Source organism: Nipponia nippon, unplaced genomic scaffold (genome assembly GCF_047370975.1).
Source record: "Nipponia nippon isolate SJK-2023a ecotype South Korea unplaced genomic scaffold, ASM4737097v1 scaffold_2, whole genome shotgun sequence".
NCBI lineage: Eukaryota > Metazoa > Chordata > Aves > Pelecaniformes > Threskiornithidae > Nipponia > Nipponia nippon.
In genome coordinates, this window is record NW_028262336.1 from 106,888,330 (window position 1) to 106,905,413 (window position 17,084).

A 17,084-nucleotide genomic window follows, 5' to 3' on the forward strand; every position below is an offset into this window, starting at 1 on the left:
AAAGTTACAGAAAAGTGAAGAATTACAGAAAAGGACCAGATCTTTGATATGAAGATTTAGCAGTCAGACTTAGCTTTGAAAATCTCATCTCTCTCTGAAGAGTTGCATAGGGAGAAGTTAAATTTCTGGACTAGGTTTTTCTTACCTGTGTTCATTTCAGGGTTAGCTGGCTGGCAGATCAAGATTTCCAAGTCACTGTTAGGGCTGCTATCTGTTAAATTCAATGAGAAATGCAGACAAAAAATCCCCCCACGTTCTGAAAAGAGCTACAAAATTAATTGTAAATAACTGCCTATAACTGTGTTAATTTTTCCGTAGTGTATTATTTTGTTGCTAATAAGATACAAAATATTTTTTCCAAATGCATATGCGTCCACGCATAATATACTAAGCAGTAAATATCAGAGTTGCTGTAGTCACTGTACTTTTACATTATTCAGATTTTTGGTTAGTATGCTTTGAATTTGAGTCCAGCTTATCTAAGTATAGTCTATTTGATCTTAATGGATGAAGTTTTCTTACTATGTCCTCCACTTAGTACCCTTCTGCTCAGCATGATATTTAATGAAATTTCAGAATAGCAGTAGCTCTTTAGTGTCTATTATTCAAACATCATTTAGAAAGACATCCAGAAACATGTTGTTTGGTCTTGCAATGATTTGTGATACTTTTTGTAAAGCTAAGTTAATGAGATGGCAGCTATGTTAATTTAAATTGGTTTAAAATGTTCAAGATTGTTCTGAATTGTAAGGTGTACATTTGTTTAATCAATAGAAGGTTTTATTTGAGATTTTATATATTTAAAAAAGCAGATGAACTGTGTTTGATCATCACATTAACATAAAGTACCTGTTCTTCAGATTGAACACCACGAATATATTACTGTTTTTTTTTTTTACATTTTATTTTTTTTTATTTTCACTTAGGGAGAAAATTTTAAAGAGGAACACTGGGCACCTGTTGACAAAAGCAAAGCAGAGGAAAAAGCGAAAAAGAAACAAAAAAATGAAAGGCAATCATACAGAAATTATGAAGAAAAAGTTAGGCAGAGCAACTCATCATCCAATCCCAGATGACCAGGACACATCAGAAAGTGAAGAGGAGGATTCAGAAGAAGAAAACAGAAAATCATTGTGTACATTCAGTGAAGGTCCAGAGGATCCAGTAACAGTTAGTGAAGAGCAGCCTAATGGTGATGATGAAAGCCTAAAAGAAGCTGGAGTGGTTTCAAGAGAAAGGTTTCCCATTGCTGTGTCTGAGGTCTCAACGATGTTGAACAGTGCATTGAAAAATGAATTGCCTGTAGAAAGTGACAGTTCACTTCTAACAGGCGTAAAACCTTTTTCTACTGAAAACCTAATGAAACATGCATTCGATAATGAGGAAACAAATCAAAAGCACAAAGAAAATCTTTGCAGAAGCAGCTTCGTAAAAATAAGCAATGATAAAAATTCCATCCAGGAAACGGAAAGTATCTCCGAAGATTGTAACACGCCACTGTTAAGCACAGAAAACAAACTTGGGTCATATCAAATTACTTGTGAACCTGACATGGAAGCTAAGCTGTTAAGTTTAAATGGTGAAGAAAAAGAAATCTCTCAGTGTTACAATTCAAACGTACATGATAATGTGCCTGATAATAACACAGAGGACAAAGGTGCATTAAAAGCAGAAGAGAATAGCTCTAATGCCTGGGCTTTTTTTTCAATTCATCTACCTACTGAGGAATTGCAGCTGGGCTTTGATACGCAAGTTTCTCTCTCTTCTTGGTCTGAGGATAAATTTGTAGGTGAACAAAGACCCCCAAAAATGAGGAAACCTAAACAGACTCATACAAACAATTCAACACAGCTAAACTGCTATCAGTCAAATGAAGGATTGGTAAAGGAAAACCATCAGGTAACAGGAACTGAGGAGGCTGGTAATATAATAAGCAATGGTCTATCGGCATCTCCAGCTGGTGAAGTCCACTTTGATTCCCTTGTGGAAGCCAGGGCCACCTTAACGCAGTGTTCAAGTGAAGTAAATGTTCCAAGAAATGATGCTGCACTGATTACATCGAAGAGGAAAAGATACAGAAGAATTGTCAACTTGGCACCAAAGTTTAATCTACCAAGACAGATTGCTGGTAGTACAGAGGGAGGGAAGGAAGTCCCAAGAAAAGATAATGTTCCCCCAAAAAGTGTTTTAGAAGTGGAACAAAAGAGCTTTCTAAGCAAGGACCATGGAGAGGAACGTGAGCAGAACTGTGCATTACAGGAATATTCTGCACCTTACAGTGGCACCGAGGCAACCTATTCCTTACCCACCCTGGATGCAGATGCTCTGTTACATGATATTTCTTACATTCATTTGGGACAATCTTCTCCTATGCCAAAATATTCCTGCAGGGTTTGTTTAGTTTCCAGAACAAAGGAGGAGCAAGCTAGAACTCTTAAGCAACAGCAGGTAGTTGATAAAAAAGAGGGCGAGAGTGAACAAGTTTCTTCAGAGGTTACAAATAGCCAACCAGATATTTTGTCTTCTGTTAAAGTTGTTTCTGAATATCCAGAAGATTCTAGTATATTGGCAAGCTGCGGTGAAAATGTGCACGAAGCAGATGACCCTGAGCCAGCAGAGGCCTCACAACTTGAAGATAATCAAGATATGAATATGAAATGTAGTTTTCTGGGACTTCCCTTATCATTAGGATTTGCTTTTCAACTTGTGCAGCTCTTTGGTTCTCCGGGTCTTCCACTGGGTAATACTCTTCTTACTACTGCCATATGAAAAACCAACCAACCAAAAAAAACCCTACAATCCTCCCAAGACCCCAAACAAACAAACAAACAAAAACACTAAAACACCCCCCAAAACCAAACCAAACAAACCCCAAATCCCTGTGATTAAATACTCAGGTTTATTTCAGGTACCAATCAATCAAATATTAATCCTATTGAAAGGAATCACTGCTGCTTTGGCGACTATTTTATTTATTTTATTTCATTTTTTACATAAAATCTTCTTCAGTCTCTGTCAAAGGTGCCGTTGGGTTTGGCCTCATATTTGTAGTCTCTGTAGTACCAAAGACTTACTAACTTTAAATCCAAATCCTACTGAGTAAGACTTTACTGTATTGATTACAAAACTAAAAGAAAACATGGTAGAAAATGTGTGCTCTTACATAAAGGTTGCATGTTTGGTTTTATACTCCACCTGGTTAATATAGTAGCATTCCTTTTTCTTTATTTAGTAATATTTTCACAGACCCTTATGTGGCTTAGATACTGTTGAAAAACTTTGCCAGAATCTAATTTAATTTGAAAATCAAATTAGAAGATGCATTTTCTGATAGTACATACTGTCTTTTTAATTATGCATGATTAAGAAGTGTCAGTTGTATACTTGCCTTCCAGAGCTCCAATTGTCATATTTTTGTACTTTCAGTTTAATCATTTTAAGTTAGCAGTTGGAGTTATGATGATCAATCCTCGAAGGAGTTGTGTGTGGCAACCGTGATTTCCAAATTTAGTGCAAGCTAACGTAACCATAGCCAGCAACAACAGCAGACATTTGTTTGGAAATCACCCTAGGACGTGCTGTGTGTACACCTGCTGAAAGAGCCATGTTCCCTGTGCATAAGGTTCTGCAACTTCTTTGGTCCAAATTTAGTCTGTAGAAAAACAGTAACTTTGATTTGGCCAACAAATAGGATTAAAAAACACAGACCATTTTTTCAGCATGTAGACCTTTGCACCTGTTTGTTTCAGTAGCATTTAAAGTTAAGCATGTGTTTTCATATGAAAATTTTAAGATGACAACTGAGGAGCAGCTTGTGTCTGTTTATCTGCCCAAACTGACCTCAGGATTCTTTGTTTTTATTGCAAAAGTCGATGGCAATGCTGCCTGCCAGAACAGTGATGGCAAACCGCTGGCAGCACTACTAGGCTTGGTAGTGGTATATTTGGTGTGGTCCCCAAAGGACCTGCAGTGCTGCTTTATCTAAATGTGGCACCACACACCTAAGGATTTGCCATATAGAGCTAAAACAGAGCAGGGAAGTACTGCTCATGTCCTCAACTGTTACATATAAAACATTCTTCTTCTCCAAACTTGGTGAGTCTTCATACCTGTGATCTTAAATTTCATCACCTAAGAGGGACTGGAGTTGGCCATGACTTGAAAACAGGGATCTGCTGGGAAAAAAACAAAAATCAAGTTCAGAAACTTGATAGGTTAGTGAACCAAATGTCGTTCTTCTCTGAGTCAGGAACAAGTGAAATTCTCTGATGTTTAGATGAGTTTCCTTTGGAAATAACCTTTAAGAAATACAAACCGACCCTGATATCTCTCTGAAGCCCTGCCAGCTTGTGATTGCTGTTTGGTGAGGGTTTTGTCTGTCGAAACTGTGCATGCTGTTTGCAGAAGAAGGCTGGCCACATTCTGATTTGACTATAATTTTCCTACAATTTCAAAAATTCTTGTGCTTTTTCGTGGCCTGTTATATGTTGATAGGCTACTGTTTATTCATGTACAGATTTGAGCTGAAGTATTTTACAACACTGGCAATTGCAGTCAGTTTGTATTGAAAATATTTGGGGGGAGGAAATTTTTGGTAAATAGATGTCTTTGGTTATTTATAAATGAAAGATTTAGTTGACCGAATTGCTTGTGTGATTCTCATATAAGCGTAGAATATATTTTAGACTGTTTTCCTAGACTCTCTTTTCAGCTTCTTAAACAGTGTTAGAGTTAAAGCATTTTAGAAAGTAATTTCTTTAGTGACATTGAACAAATTCCTATAATTGAGCATTTTAAAATTTAAAGGTTGTTACTTAAGTTGCATTTTGTTTCATTTATGGGCTGAAAGCTTTCTGGTTTTCTTGTTTGTGCCTAGTTTCGGGGGAATCTATGGGGGAAATGAAAGTATGGTAGGAAAGCCTTTGCCTAAAAAAAGAAACCAAAACCAAATCTCCTTCCCCCTCCTTCCCCTCCCATGCACTGGCCTTAGATTGTAGAAAACCTAAATTCTGACTTAGCTGCTGGCTCACTTAAATATCTGCTGATTTTTTAAAAAGTCTCTATATATAATGTGTGCAAAAATTGTGCAAAAATTGTAATTCAGTGATATATTTTGGCTATGGAGAGATCTGAACACTCAACTGCAAAAAATATTTTCTTCTGCAGAATCCTTGTTACCAGATGATTATATAGTTCCTCTTGACTGGAAAGTTTCAAAGATGATCTATTTACTGTGGAAGACCTCTGTGGAGGTACGAATTTTAGGGGATTTTGGAAGGCTTTCCAATATGCCAGGTGCAAAGAGGAATCCTTCAGTTCATAAGCAAGATGGTGTCCTTTGCTCATAAATTTGCTTTGTTTTTTTTAATACCCCCAATGAGATGGATGTGTTATGTAGTCTTCTGACTATTTCCATAACCAGCTCCAGGCCATGGTAGGATTCATGTTTTGAAAGATCAGCTTCAGAAATATATACAAAGTCATTGAAGGAGGGAAAAAAACCTTGATACCTGTGTCCTGACCTGGTCTATGGTCATTAAGTAAAACCTATCATCATCTAGTTGTTTTCCTTCTTATGGTTTTCTCCCGTCATCTGAGCAAATTTCGTCTTCTGCTAACAGTAGCTTCTTCATGGCTACTTCTACAAAGAGTTGTAGCAGAGAAGTTATTCTGAGTGACTGACGGCAACTTAATTCTCCTTGTCTAGTTAGAAAGTATTACCTTACAAATTACTTTTTTGCTGCTTCCCACTGTGGCTGTTGCTTTGTGAAGGTTTGTTTTTATTTAAGGAGCACTGTAGTGTCTGGTACTGGAAATGAGGAAAATTCTGTAAATGCAATGAAATAGTAACTATAAAATAGAGCGTGGACCTTGTTCTTTCCCAAAATATAATAATCTCTTGTCGCATACTTTCTTTTTTTTCTCTGGACTATTATTCTCTGTTTTAGGAGAAACAAAAAACACATGGATTGCAGATTGGAAACGCCTTGGCTGGTAAGTGTATTCTGTGATACAAAAACTGTATAAAGTACTTCTTGTTCAGAAGAGAAAATAGTTAATGCTGAAGTGTGTCGAAGGTTTACAGCACAAATGAGTGATAGCGCTCCTCTTCATGCAAAAGCAGTAAGGTGGTATAAATGAATTTGTGCCTCCGTTGATTGTGTACATAGTACGGCAGAGCTACAGTTGCTGTGAATCATCACTTTATTTTTCCTGATGCAAGTGTTGAAATTCTTTGCCTTTTAAAGTTTTCCATATGGAATTAATCCAATACTTAGCTCAAGTTTACCTGATTCTAGATCAGAAGGACATTTACAATGAAGAAGTCTTTCTTTAGACTTTATTTTTCTGAAAACTTGAGCATCTTAAACTTATTTGTCACTAAAGATTGCCAGCATAATAATAGGTCAGGCTTTGGAGCAGCAAGAGGTATCAGGGTCCATGGAAAACTCTGGATTTCTACCTGCATTAATTCCTGCTGTGTGTAGGGTATGGGATAAGGTTGCTAGTTGTCTTTTTCCATGATTTCCGTATTAGTGTAGTATAATTTCACAAGTTGCATAATATGAGATGAAAAATACACAACAGTAGCTCCCTGGAAGCTGATAGGATTTGATGTCTGAAACAGGAGAGGAGTTTCTCCTTTCTAAAAAAGAGAAAAGGATGCTCTAGGAGAGCTAAGAGGAAGCATAAGAGTAGGAATATATATACACACACACTCACTCACTCTTTCCCTGTCAGAGACAAACCTGAAAAACATAGTTTAATTTGCAGGTCATTTAGGAGGCAAAATCAAGGGTATTTTGATGAAATGAAAGCTTGTTCTAGAAATACTCTATTCTGAGCTAATATAAATGACAGACTATATAAGGTAATTAGATTATTTCATGTAGTTTTGGCTGCAGTCTGTAATTTGTTTATTGTTTAGATGATACTGTTAGCCTTGAAGACCTAAATAAAAATGGCCAAGAGATGCAAGACTCCTCTGAAACACTTCCAGAAATGGAGCTGTTTCAAGGGGTGACAGAGGAGAACGTCATGACCTATGCTGGCACTGGCTGTCTGGATGCTGCGTTTCATCAGTCATGATTGACCATCTTAAATTCTGCATGAAGGAAAAGGTAATCAGTCACACATGGAATGTGTTTCATTCTTGTATGATATTTGACCAAACACCTAAAGAACATTGTTTGTTATAACTTTTAAGATGCATTTAGTATCACCCAACTTACTTAATTTTTTTTCTGCAGGTTACGGATGAGGGTTGTTGGGTTTTTTTAATCCTGAGTTGGCAAAAGAGGACAGCAGCATTTTGTATTGAAGCCCTATTATTTCTCCCCCCACCCCCCCAAAAAAAATCTAAAACCTGCCTGGTGAAATGAAAGCGGTAGTCCAGGATGCCTAAGAGCTGGACTTTATTCCCAGTTTAATTACTACAGTGATCTGTAGTGAGTCATGTCATCTCCGTGCTGTTTTCCTTGTCTCTTCAGGATGAAGAGCAATGCTGTGTTAAGGGTCTAACTATGAAGAGCACTGTCTGAACAATGAAACAGTATTTCACTAAGTTATGAAAACATGTGGCAGTTCTGCTTTTCAGTAGAGAATCAGCAGCAGGAGGTCGCAATAGGACTTCATATATTGAAGTGTTAATTTTTCATGAATGTTTTCATTCGGTATGACAACGTGTGCTACTGCGTATTAGTACGCTATCATGTTCATGCTTGTGAATTTGTGAACCCTTTGGTAACTTGGCAAAGTTTCTTCAGCTTGCTTATGAGAGAGATTTTAGGTAGATTGTGATAAGAAGGAAGGGTGTCTGGATCCAGCTGGAAAACACTAGCTTAACTTCCATATCGTTTTCCATCAGTTTTTCTTTCCAAAGTGGAAAATGCATTAATCTGTAGCTTTAAAATAAGGAAACTGAGGTACATAGAAATAGAATAACTTGCACCATGGGCAAATTGAGCCAGAAAAAAAAATTCCAGATCCTGAGGCTTAAATTGTTGCCATCCAGACTTCACAGGACCACTGGAATATCATCCACGTGGGGTCTGGCCAGGGCTCTGTGTCACCCCGTGTCCTGTGCCCGACATGAGCACGAGTCAATGGCTGGAGGAGGAGTCAAAGAGGTGGACATGAGCTGTGCTGGGACAGTTGTAAAAGCAGAAGTTGATGTTTTGGAACATTTCTTAATTTTCACAGTGGAGGTTCATGACAGAAGTAAAGTAGTTGAATAGTTTGGGTTGGAATTGAAACCTCTTGAATGGGGGTTGATTTGATTATATGCATTTTTATATTATTGATGATAAAAATGACATTGCAGGTCATTTGCTGATTAACCTGTACCAACTACTGATGTAGGAAGGTGAGAGGAATCTCTGAACCAGAGTACAGACAGCACTGATCTCGCAAGGTGCTGTTAGCACAGATGATTAATAAAATCAAGAACATCTGGTAGCAGTCCTCTTATGTACTCAAATACTAAAATATTTGGTAAGCAAATAAAAAATTATTTTCACCAAATACTTAGCCCTATGTCAGCCACAAATTTTTATAAGTTACTTATTTATAATATTGCAAATGTCAACACAGGCAAGATTTTTGCTTATGATACTGACTGGCCGTCTCAGTGTGGATTTGTAACCTAAGCTACTACCCAGATATGTCCAGGTTTATTGATTAAAATGTTTTTATGCTAAAGAAATGAACTTGGAGAGCTCTGCTCTCTTCCCCAAAAAAGTTGTGATTAACCTGGAAATCGATTTTTTTTTTTTCTTTGTGTACTTCAAGAAAGGAAAGATACATCCTAGCAGAGTGTTCTGCCTTATTGTCGATACCTTTATCTGGTTGCTGAATCCAACAAACTGGTTTTTTTTCTATTAGATTTACACCCTTTGTCTGTCTGCCATGCTACTCCCAAAATTGTTTCAGCCTTCCTCTCCTGCTTGTTGCGAGCTCAGCAGAAGCGATCCGCAGCCCTGTGCATTGGTGAGCCAGCCACTGCCTGCTGGTCTGAAACGAAACGTCGTTAAATCCCAGTTTGTTATGCGACCTTGCAGTCTACTATGCTGACTTATGTTAGTTCTAGGGAATATAGAATTAAAGCAATGCGTACTTTGCCATGAAAGAAGACTCCCAGTCAGTGTTTGTTTTTTTTTAAAAAAAAAAAGGCATTGCATGCTCTGCGCAGAAGGACTTAGTCATGAAGATCTGGGCTGAGGTGGCGTGGTTAAGTTGGAGGTCCGGGCTGGCAGATGAAGCCTGTGTACCGGTTGATTGCCCTGGTCCTGGCCGCATGGTCCCATCCTCCTTGCAGCAGCTTCAGTGCTCAGCAAAGCCTTTGACTTGGGAATGCTAAGCTGGTTAGGGCTTTGTATCAGGAGGAGGGAAGTTAGTTGGGGGGTTTTGTGGGGTTTTTTGGTTTGTTTTTTTTTTTTTTAGTTCAACATCCGAAATGAGTCAGGGAAAGTCCTGATGGCTGTTGGAGGGAGAGGATGAGACACCAGAGGTCGGATGGGTTTAGGCTGCTCTGGAGCTGCGGTCTGCTGCCTCCGGCTGAGCTGGTGTGATGGCTCACTGCTGCCGAAAGCGGGAGGTGCCCTTCCTCCCAGCCCTTATCCAGTTATCAGCTCCGGCACTCGCTGGCTGACATGAAGGCTATAATTTAACTTGCTAACCCCACAGGAAACAAACAGATAGTTTTCTGCTGGGCTGGCAAATTTAGATAAGCTTGTGTAAGGTCCAACTCAGTGCCGAAGCTGGGGCCAGGGAGCAGATGGGGCTGTGCTGCTGCAGACGCGAGGGGGAGGACGTGCAGGGCTGCCTGCTTGGGTGCCAGTCCGCTCTGATACCAGGGGACCACATGTTGTGCAACCATACCTTCAGATGAAAGACTGCTTTTAAGCTTATACAAATGTCAGGATTTAAAAAAAAAAAAAAAAAAAAAAAGTATGTGAAAAGCAAAAAGCATCTCTTAGGGTTTTCAGTCGACTCGTGCTCACTGTCAGGCACAGGATACCGGGTAACACAGACCCCTGGCCAGACCCCACGTAGGTATTCTAGTGGTCCTGTGAGGTCTGGATGTGTAAGTGCTGTAAAAGGCAGGCGAGTTTTTCTGGTCGATGGTGCCACTGATTTTGAGGGATAAGGTCATCTTTCCTCACCACAAGATCATTCTTTTCTGTTTGCTGATTAAAGCAGACTTGCCAGGAATTATGTCCTGGAGTGGTTGTAAAACTGCTCAAGTGAACAACTATAAATGTTGAAATGGATTTGATTTCATCAAATGTCAGGAAAAAAAAAAAAAAGAAAGAAAACTGAGGCATTCCTACTGAAAGCTTTTTAAATCCTAGAAAATAAATGGAGAGCTAATATGACCATTTCAGTCCCTTTAGGTTTGAGAGTAAACTCAGCATTACTGGCCAAGTGCAACTTTATCTGTTAGCCAGATGATCATGCTTCTGTATTCACATTGTGAAAGTGTGTTTTTATTCAAATGGGAGAGCAAACAGTGGTGGTGTTCCTCTGTGAAAACGCAGGGTTAGTCTCCAGTTGTTGTGAGAGCTCCTTATTGCAGCACTGGCAGCACATCAGTATTTGTTCTGGAGGTTAAGCAAGCGATCCCAAATTAAAAAAGGCTGAGATCAGTGAAAACAGCATTATTTCAGTGCCTAGAAGTCCTTCTTAGACCAGGACTCCCAAGCGCCAGATGCTCTACAAACGCAGAACGAGGCAACAAAACCCAGTGCCAGTTTAAGCGTTTTATCTGGCAGGACTACTGCAAAATAAAAGCTGACATGTTTGGTTTTGAAGCGTAGTGGTCACTTCGCAGTAACTCCCTGCAGGAACAGTTCCTCCACGACAGCCCGGTAGGGTCGTGGTTTTGAGGAGACAAATCTGTTGATGACGGGCGTTAATCACTGCTCCTTGCTCTGGCTGTGCTATTCCTGTCACGTCCCTTTGCTGGACGCGGTGCTTCCGCAGCCGGAGAGTGAGGCGGTCCAGCTCTACCATCCAATGCATGAAGACATCCAGAAAGTTTTCCGTTTGGGCCATCGAGCTGAAACAAATTGTCCTAGAGCCGTGCAATCAGCAGGACATGGGCAAAGGAGCAGGAACCTAGAGCTGGGACAGGCAGGACCGTCTTTCGGCTAGCATGAAAAAAATAAGCTGAAAGATACAAAGCAAACTAAAGCAGCCTTCCAGTTGTGCCACAGAAAATATCATCCTGTGGCCAAACCTCTTCCAGTTGCTACTTTGATACAAAGGTAATAAAAAAAAAAAAAATTCTCTATCCTCTGACATTTATCCACTAATTTTAAACAAAATGAAGCAAGAAAAAGTGTACAGAATTATGACCAGAAAACCTCACCTGCCTTTTACAGTGGTTACCAGGAAAACCTGGATTAAAATTTACTTAAGCAGAGAGTATAAATAGCAGGGGGAATAAGAGCTGCCCAGAACAGTGTTTCTGGAGCTCTCAGGAAAGAGTTACCATCAGGTTGTGCTGGTGCCTCGCAGGAACTCCAAACTTGGAGGCCTGTGGGGTCCTGAGTGAATCTAATGGGAAAAAATTTGCAAATTAATAAAGCAATTATGAGATGTAGCTATGCTATAGTAGTATTGGTTGAACTGCTATTCATTATATAGTTCGTGATGTGTAGAGGAAAAAAAAAATCCACCGCGTTCCTCTTCTCCTTATTTTTCAGCCTTGAGATTGCTAGGTCCTTACTGTCTCTAGTTTTGACATCCAAGTTTTCTTCTCTTCCATTCTCCTTGCATTTTTTATTTTTCCTTTGCTTTCCATCATCTGCTTCCTCCCGATTCTTTTTAACTTTTTAGAGAAATAACCAACAGCTGAGTATGAGAAAGAAAGAGACTTTTAAAAATATCAGACAGGTGAACTCTTCTCAGTCTGAGGGTCGATTTGCAAACGTTAAAGTCTTTCCACAGTCTGTGCTGTTGTGGTATTTCAGCAGAATATCTCCTTTTTTTTTTTTTTTTATTTCAGAAACTTCTCACTTTGATTCCACCATGGAAGGACTTCGGTTGGCCACCAAGGATTTTAAATGTGAGGAATAACCTGGAAGAAAGTAACCACTATAGATTTTTGGTGTGAATCTTTGGCCTTCTTCCCCCTCCCACCCTCCCACAGCCACCTGCTATCAACCCCTCTGTCCATGTAATAAAAGCCAAAATTGAGATAACTTTGTTGTGTGTGGCAAAAGGTCATTTTCTGAAGCCGTTTGGGATTTATACCTTCTCAGTCCATCCTCAAGTGTGGTATGAATTGATTGAGAGCAGACCAGTAAGCAGAAAGGAGGTGTCTGTCGGCATGAGGTGTGAGCTTCAGGCTCTGGTATTTAATTCGCTTGTGTCAGGATGCCAGATGTTGCTGCGTGAACTGGTAGCGATGCCTCCCTGCAGGGAAAGGTGCCTGGGTTTCTGTTGTGAATTAGGTGTTTACCCTACTTCTGCCTTTTCACTCCTAATTGCATCCCAATCTCTTTACAGTGTCAAGTGGAATAAGTCATCTTATTCTTTCATCCAGAGATGCTCAACTTATCTTGTTTTCTCCTGAAACCAGGCTTAATGCTTCCCTCTGACTAGGCTCGTTGGGCACTATAGAAATAAGGAGAAATTTTCACTATAACAGAGAAGTTAGTTTGATTTCAAGAAAATGCCACTCAAGGGTTAAGATTTTCTTCTTACTTTTATTTATTAAGAGAAAAATCTGAATGCCTATATTTTCTGTTACTGAATACTGACCTTCCAGAATGCTTGCACAGTTTTCAAAATCTCACAGTATTCTTGTATGGACAAAAGGCATTTCATCTTTTAGTAGGGTGTTGCCAGTTTAAGTTTACTTCAAAAAAACCTGGTATCTTTGAATTTCAAAGTTTGTGTGTCTTATTTTGTGCCACTTTTTTCCTCACTTGATTCATTGAGCATTGGTGTGCCCCGTCCTAGGGAGCGGAGCTTTCTCATGGTACGGGAGCACTCTCTTTAGCACTGTTGGCAAACTCTTAAACCTAAAGCCTCCGTAGTGTAGTTCAATGGCAGCGTGTCCCTGTGGCGCACCTGAGACTGGCTTCTAACCAAGCTGGGATTGATACTGTGTATGGCTCTGAGAGGGCGAGTGTGATACCACACCAACTATTTTTGGTTTAATTGGAAACTATCATTTATTTCTTCGACTTGTGTGGTGATCAAGCTGAAGCAGGTCAGGTTTTCTGCAGGGGAAATAAATCTTGTTAAACTCCCTATAGCTTCTCATGTGATAATATGTTTGAAAAAAGTAAGGTTGATGCAGTGAACGTGATGCACAGGGTCCCTCGTGCAGTGCAGGGCCGTTATGTAGCTGCATCTGCTTGGAATCCTTGTCTGCTGGGTTGGTTTGGTTTTTTTTGGTTGGGTTTTTTGTTTGTTTTTGTTGTTGTTGTTTGTGTTTGGTTTTTTTTTTTTTTTGCTTTGTTTGGGGGGGGGGGAGGTTGACTCTAATAGCTCCATCACCGTCAAAAAAGCAAAACGGAAAAAAAAAAAAAAAAAAAAGATTAACAAACCCCCACAAAGCTCAGTCCGTATCTGGGGTACGAAGTGGTGTGATCATTCCCTTGCGGGGATTCCCTGCAGTTCACAGCACATTTGGGCCGCACGTGGGGCTGAGTATTTTCAGCACTGGGCTGTGTTCTCCTATCTCGGAGAATCTGGAGATCAATCTTGATTTTAAACGATTAAGGATGGTATCTTGGGCTAACGTTCCGGGCAGAAAGCTAGTGCCGTAACGGAACGCTTTTGCTGTAGGAGCCGCAAACGCCCTTTCTGTCCCGTGTATTCCTCTTTGAGACAGCTTTCGGTTTCACAGCGGATCCCACTGCGGGACGCCAGCTTTCGCCCGCTCTCCCGCCGGCCCACGCTGCCCCCCGCCCCCGGCGGGGGCCCTGGGGCGAACCCCGCGGCCCGCCGCCTCCCCGGGGCCGGGGCCGGGGCCGGGCTCCGCAGCGGCCGCCCCGGCTCCCCCGGCTCCCCCGCCCCCCCCCCCCCTCCTTGCCCCGCCGCTGCGGGCCGGCGCCGGCCGCTCCTGCCCCGCTCCCTGCCGGGGCCCGGCCCTCGGCCGCCGGGGGATGGAGGAGCGGCTGCTCCGCGCCCTGGGGGGGCTCAGCCTCCAGCCCCCGCCGGGCCGCTTCCGCGGGCGGCTGGTGCTGCTGCGGGGGCTGCCGGGCGCCGGGAAGAGCACCCTGGCCAGGTACGGAGCCCCTCGCTTGGCGTGGCGCGGCGGGGCTCTCCTCCTGGGGCTCCGCGCCGCTGCGGCTCGGCCCCGCCGCCCCGCCGGGGGTGGGTGTGCGGTGGGTGTGCGGTGGGAGCGGCGGGCGGCTGGGCCGGGGGCCCTCTGCCCCCCCGCCTCCCGCTGCGGAGCGGGGCGCGGGCAGCGCTGGCTGCAAACCACGGCCGGAGGCACCGGCCCCGAGCTCGCTGCAAACCCCGGCCGGAGGCACCGGTCCTGAGCTCGGGAGGGAAGCGGGAGCCTGGCAGGAACCTTGAATAAGCCCAGCCACTTGGAAACCTCCGCTGTCTCCAGAAACAGCTCCAAGCTTTATTGCTCCAGCTACCTGTAACTGCTTTATGGGCGTACTGCCTATAGGACTGTATGTTGTTCTGAGCGAGCAGTACCTAAAGTAAGGTGGACCAGTCACCCCAGCCAAGGTAGTTGTTGTGTTGTTGTTTCTTCTCTAAAAAGCACCACGGTGGTGCTTTTTTTTTTTTTTTTTTTTTTTTTTTTTTTTGTGGTTAATCACAAACACGGTAAAGCCCTTCCTCTCTCTGACTGTGAAAATTGACGACTCCTCTGACTTCTGTTTTCATGCTGTCGTGCGCTCCTGGCCAGAGCCGTAGGGGTGTATCAGATGGGCCAAGGAGACCATTGCACTTTCTGACAGCTCCAAGACTGATTAAAAATAGGTTGGAAAAACCCAGAGGGGAGTGCTGGGAGGCGGCACCGCAGTCGCGTGACGCAGCGTAGCCGTAGTCTGGTATCACAAAATCTCACGGCCTGGTGTCTCTCAGCTCCCTGCGCCACCCACTCTCCATCAAAAGAGGAACATTCACCATCTTCTCGCTCAGGTTCCCGTGCTCGGGTGAGGAACCCGTGCTGGGATCCGGGCTTGCCACAGGAAGGGCTCTGCTGTGGAAAGCGGCAGTGTGAAGGTGCGCGGTCCGCTGGGCTGGCGCACTGTTCCCACTTCTCAGTACAGTCCTCCCTGGCACATGGTGCCTTCTGCCTCGCTGTGCCTTCTGCAGGACCCAGTTCTTTACTGAACGGCCAGCTGCTGTGTTTTTACTGACACCCAAAGTAACGTGTCTCTGCCTAAGGAGGTCATGTAAGTGCAGGCCCTTTCTCCTTCAGAGGGGTTTGGGTCTTCTCGTAGCGCAGTAAGAACATAATGATTTGGGGCCATGTTCTCAGGCAGTGCAAGTCACTGACTCGCCTGGTTTTTTTAGGTCAAAACACAAGATTAATTATTAATGACAGATTCACCAAATCAGTTGTAAGTATTGTTTTAGTTGCCTGTGAGATGAACGTTTGAGGAACTTGTTCTGTTTCTAGCCCCTGTTAATTGCACCATTGCATTTGGCCATTCAGCAGTAGACAGATCAATGGGCAGCTGTAAAAACGGCATTTAGTACGTCTCCATTAGCTCTGTCCGCTTTATGAAAGGACTGTGCCAAGAAAATTCTGAGCTTTGCTATTTCCACATTGTCTACTTTTTGGTGTTGGTAAATGCAATGTGCTAAGCAAAGCGATGTTTGCAGAAAATTACTGCAACAGAGCTCAGTGCAAGATTCTCCTGGAGCAGGAAGGTGATGATTTATTTGCAAAAGCCCTTGGTAAGCTCATTTTACCCATTCCAATTTATTCTCTCAGATTTTATTCACTCACGTTATCACAGCTAAATACTTGCAAGCACCAAGATGCATGTGCACAGGTGGTCTGCCCAAAATCAGAGAGGACAAGGGCCTTCAGCTGTCCCATCCTCACTTTCTCCTTTTGGGCTCCTCTTGGTTGGTGGTAACAGGGTGGGTTTGGGTCAGGTCTGCTATGCCATCTCACAGTATTTCTGTTACAACTTGTACATCTTTGCAGTGCTCAGAAGTGTCACGAACTGTGAATGTTATCACTGGTGACATGGCAACTCGCTGATAACTCCAGCAGAAAGGCCCCTTTTCGGTTCGTCACACAATCCTAGGAACAACCTCGGATCCATTACTCATTTCTGTGACCTTTCAGTGTCACCTAGCACAGTCTGGACACAGCTTTGTAAGATTTAGTTATGGCATCATCGTTAAAATGATTTCTTCATCCCGGTTGCTCCCCCAGCTCAGAGCAGCACGACATTGGTATGGTTCGGTTCAGGTCTGGTTTGTGGTTTCTGGTAAAGACAGCGAAGGACTCACTTGTGATATATTGAATAGCCAAGGCAGAACGAGGAGTTGGTCTGCTCACCACCAAGCTCCAAACCTTTCCAATTCCATCACTGTTGAGAATATGGTTCCCTGCACCACGTATTTAGGCGACCCTAACCATCTCCCTCTAACTGTTCACCGTACCTCACCACCAGCAGAAGCACGTAGGAGAGGGATAGCTGGGAGCTGCATCTCTAATAGCCTCCATCAGGTGTGTGGCACCCTCCTCCTGAACGCATTCCCCCCGACTTCAGAGTACAGATTTCATGGTCAGACCTGGGCAACTGCTATGAAAACAGTTATCTGAGGTGCAGTAGCAGGTATAGCTTCCAAAAATGTCTCCAAAAAATCAAATGAGCCGCCTACAAGCTCATACCTGCTTCCCCAACAGACTCTTTATTGCACAGTAGCTGTATTTCCAGCTCTTCTACAATATATTGCAATGATGCACAACTCATGTAACATGTAACCCTCTCTCTCTAGGAGCTTTGCTCAAGCACTAGGCTGGGCATGATCAAACACGCAACTTTTCAGCCACTGCTGTTGATTTATTGCTTGAAATGAGTTTGTTCTTGTGCGCACAGAGGGAGCAATCTTCCAGAACAGGAAGGAAAAAATGCATT

The 17,084-nt window shown here is 42.6% G+C and overlaps 2 protein-coding genes across 26 annotated transcripts in view; both read left to right on the top strand.

The window, feature by feature from the left end:
• LOC104020285 (NEDD4 binding protein 2 like 2) overlaps positions 1–12,194 on the top strand; it is a 50,405-nt gene extending 38,211 nt beyond the window's left edge. For 9 of the 12 annotated variants that reach the window (XM_087756613.1, XM_087756614.1, XM_087756615.1 and 6 more), the window contains 5 exons: positions 927–2,740; positions 5,167–5,252; positions 5,949–5,994; positions 6,929–7,121; positions 12,011–12,194. In XM_087756613.1, coding sequence (XP_087612739.1) covers positions 927–2,740; positions 5,167–5,252; positions 5,949–5,994; positions 6,929–7,089 — 2,107 coding nt within the window. In that variant the 3' untranslated portion in view covers positions 7,090–7,121; positions 12,011–12,194. Of the gene's footprint in view, positions 1–926; positions 2,741–5,166; positions 5,253–5,948; positions 5,995–6,928; positions 7,122–12,010 lie in introns of those variants that run through there. The other 3 variants (XM_087756623.1, XM_087756624.1, XM_009473676.2) reach the window with 2 other exon arrangements.
• A 1,784-nt stretch (positions 12,195–13,978) lies between these two features.
• The window catches only part of N4BP2L1 (NEDD4 binding protein 2 like 1), a 45,423-nt gene continuing 42,317 nt past the window's right edge, over positions 13,979–17,084 (top strand). For 8 of the 14 annotated variants that reach the window (XR_015704419.1, XR_015704418.1, XR_015704421.1 and 5 more), the window contains exon 1: positions 14,029–14,245. Coding sequence is in view for 5 of the 14 variants with exons in the window: in XM_087755869.1 (XP_087611995.1) it covers positions 14,124–14,245 (122 nt within the window). In the remaining 9 variants the exon portion in view is untranslated. Of the gene's footprint in view, positions 14,246–17,084 lie in introns of all 14 variants that reach the window. The other 6 variants (XR_015704420.1, XM_087755868.1, XM_087755870.1 and 3 more) reach the window with 3 other exon arrangements.